The 3,050-nt window shown below is 59.0% G+C and overlaps 1 protein-coding gene across 1 annotated transcript in view; it reads left to right on the top strand.

Moving 5' to 3' along the window:
* The window catches only part of PRKAR1B (protein kinase, cAMP-dependent, regulatory, type I, beta), a 71,380-nt gene that overhangs the window by 1,964 nt on the left and 66,366 nt on the right, over positions 1–3,050 (top strand). The window contains exon 2 of the mRNA XM_014535266.1: positions 657–715. Within this exon, the coding sequence (XP_014390752.1) occupies positions 657–715 (59 nt within the window). The remainder of the gene's footprint in view (positions 1–656; positions 716–3,050) is intronic.

The raw sequence follows: 3,050 nt of genomic DNA, 5'->3' as shown, positions 1-3,050 counted from the left end.
GGCGCACTGGCCGTGTCACCTGAAGGGCCAGGTGGGCCCGGCCAGGGATGGAGGCCACGGGCACGTGGGAGAGGGAAGGGCTCTGAGGGGCTGATGTGGGCGCTGAGCTCGGACTCCTGTTCATCTGCCCACTCGGGTGGGAAGGTGCCCTCAGGCGTGTGCGGGGGGCGGGGCACATGCCTGGTGCCCCTTCCGAGGAGGGAGACCCCTGCTGGGTCCACCCCCAGGACAGGCCTGGGAGCAGGGGACACCACCCTGTCCACCCGTCCTGCTTCCCTGACCTGCAGGGAGCGTCCACCTTCCGCACGGGGTCGCCCCTCAGCTCTCTGGTGCCGCCCAAGTCCCTCCTCGCGGCCGTTCGCCGCCCTGAGCCGTCCCTGTCCCGTCCCAGGGGCTGAGTGGGACCCGGTCCAGGCTCAGTCTGTTTTCAGCACCTGAGTCCCTGCGGCTCCCCCGGCGCTGGTTCCCTTGGACAGGGGCCTCGCGGCCACAGAGCCCTGACAAGGGAATGCGTTTATTTCTTCCCTTTAAAGCAATCTGTTAAAGGACATTTTAGTTATTTTTTAAATATTTTTATTGACTTCAGAGAGGAAGGGAGAGGGAGAGAGAGATAGAAACAATCAATGATGAGAGAGAATCATTGATCGGCTGCCTCCTGCACGCCCCCTACTGGGATTGATCCTCCCCATGCGCTTCCTCCGCATGTGCCCTTTGACCGGCACTTGAACCCGGGACCCTTCAGTCCACAGGCCGACTCTCTATCCACTGAGCCAAAGGAGCTAGGGCTTAAAAGACATTTTAGAGCCGTGCAAGCCTTTAAAGAAAACGGGAAGTTCAGAGGAGAGAGAAGAAATAAACTCGTCGGTTCTCCTCTCGCTGCGATCATGTTATAGACGCCCCTCACGTCCCGTGTGATGTATTTATCCCGCGTCCCTCATAGACTGGCTGTAGGTGACGGACAGGCGTGTGCTGGGAAGTTACACGGAGGTTCCCCCGGCCTCTCCCTCGTGACTGGAAGCGGTTGTTTGTTTTTTCAGATGAAAAGCAACGCCACCCTAACGTGTGTACGCGCATCTTTTCCGTGCGCACTTTTGTGGGTTCAGTGTGGCTTTTCAGAAATGCAATTCCTGGGGTTCCCACTGCAGCCTCTGGCCGGAGGGGCCCGGTCGGTGCTGCCAATGTGATTTTTAGAGAATGGAAGAGAGAAGGAAAGACAGAGAGAAACATGGATGTGAGAGAAACACATCGATGGGTTGCCTCCTGCATGCGACCTAACGATGGCCCAGGCCGGGGCGGAGCCTGCAACCAAGGTATGTGCTCTTGACCTGGGAATCGAACCTGGGACCCTTCGGTCTGCAGGCTGATGCTCTAGCCCAGTGATGGCGAACCTTTTGAGCTAGGCATGTCAGCATTTTGAAAAACCCTAACTTAACTCTGGTGCTGTGTCACATATAGAAATTTTTTGATATTTGCAACCATAGTAAAACAAAGACTTATCTTTTTGATATTTATTTTATATATTTAAATGCCATTTAACAAAGAAAAATCAACCAAAAAAATGAGTTCGCGTGTCACCTCTGACACGCGTGTCACAGGTTCGCCATCACTGCTCTAGCCACTGAGCCAAACCGGCCAGGGTGGCTGTTTTAACTTAAACACGTTTTCCGGCGGAGAGATGAAAATGGCCATGGGCCCCAGTCCACTTCGGTTACTTCTGAGGTCACGTGCAGAGGAGTTCCGGTCCTCGAGCACCAGGACAGAGGACGGGGCGGGGGGTCCCAGCTCCTGCACATTTGAAGAAGGAGAATCAGGCAGGTGATGTCCTTAACCTTCTCAAACCGTGACTTGGCTAGAACTGGAGCTACTTAACTAGTCTCACAGGGTGTGACTTATCAGCCGTCCCAGGCAGGGAGCCTGACAGGACGCCGAGGCCGGTCCAGGCCGGACTGAACTGAGGTGCTCACCTGGGCGCACTTCGCACTCCGGGGACACGTTCAGTGGCTGGAGACGTATTGGTGGTTCCATGGGGTGGGTGTGGCCATCTACTGGGAGGTGGGGACTGGAGGCGGAGACACGGTCAGGTGGGCCTTGTCTGGTGGGGATGCTCCGGTCTTGCTGGTGGCCCGGGTGTGGGGTGAGGACAGAGGCCTGGGCACCACTCCTGGGGCTTGGTCTGGGCTCTCAAATGGGTGGGGTGCCACTTGCCAAGAAGGGACAAGGGGAAGAGGCAGGTTGGGCGGGAGAAGGAAGAGTTCAGCTTTGCACGTGCCGGCGAGTCCTCAGGGAGGCTGAGGGTTTGGAGCTGGGGGAGAGGCGGCCGAGGACGAGGCTGCGGAAGCTGAAGCTGACGGGTCCCTCTCGCCCTGGGAGCTGGGGGACCGCCTGCCGGGACAGGTCCAGACCGAGTCCTATGGAGGCCGGTGACCCGCGCACAGCGCAGTGAGGGGGCCTCGGGTCCAGTCTGCTCTGAGCCAAGCATCTCCTGCTGTGCACGTGGTCCTGAGTCCTTAGTTTCCAAGGCACGGTTGCCATGGCGACTGCATCCGTAACCAAGTCCCACAAGCTGGGGCTGGAACAGCGGGAACGGGCTCAGTGCAGGGGCTGGTGTGGGCAGGAGGCGCCCACTGACCAACTGCGGCCACTGCTGATGGGAACGCCGTGGACCTCTGGGCGCAGAGGAAGCGTCTGAGCCCCTCGTGTCCGGGACCAGACCATAGGCTGTCTGTTGCTTTTTTCCTGTGAGAGCTGCTGGGGACAGGCTTCGGGCGATTTTGTGAATTCTCTGAAATTGTGTGCATGCGGATTCTCAGGTGCCCTGCGCTCCTCAAGCAGCAAGTCCTGGCATTGCCGCATCTGCGCTGCCCACTGTGAGGGCCTCCCCACCGGCCGCTGGGCAGTGAGTGAAGCCCCTCGATAAGGGCCAGGAAGTGTTCTTTCCTCTGGGAGGCCCGGCTCAGGGCCGCGGGGCCCGGGCGGAAGCCCTGTCACAGGCAGGAAGGGCAGGAAGGCTGTGAGCCTGAGGCTGGCGGGAGTGGCGGGGGGCACAGACC

The sequence above is a fragment of the Myotis brandtii genome, unplaced genomic scaffold (genome assembly GCF_000412655.1).
Source record: "Myotis brandtii unplaced genomic scaffold, ASM41265v1 scaffold1408, whole genome shotgun sequence".
Lineage (NCBI taxonomy): Eukaryota > Metazoa > Chordata > Mammalia > Chiroptera > Vespertilionidae > Myotis > Myotis brandtii.
This window is presented reverse-complemented; position numbering and strand designations above follow the sequence as displayed.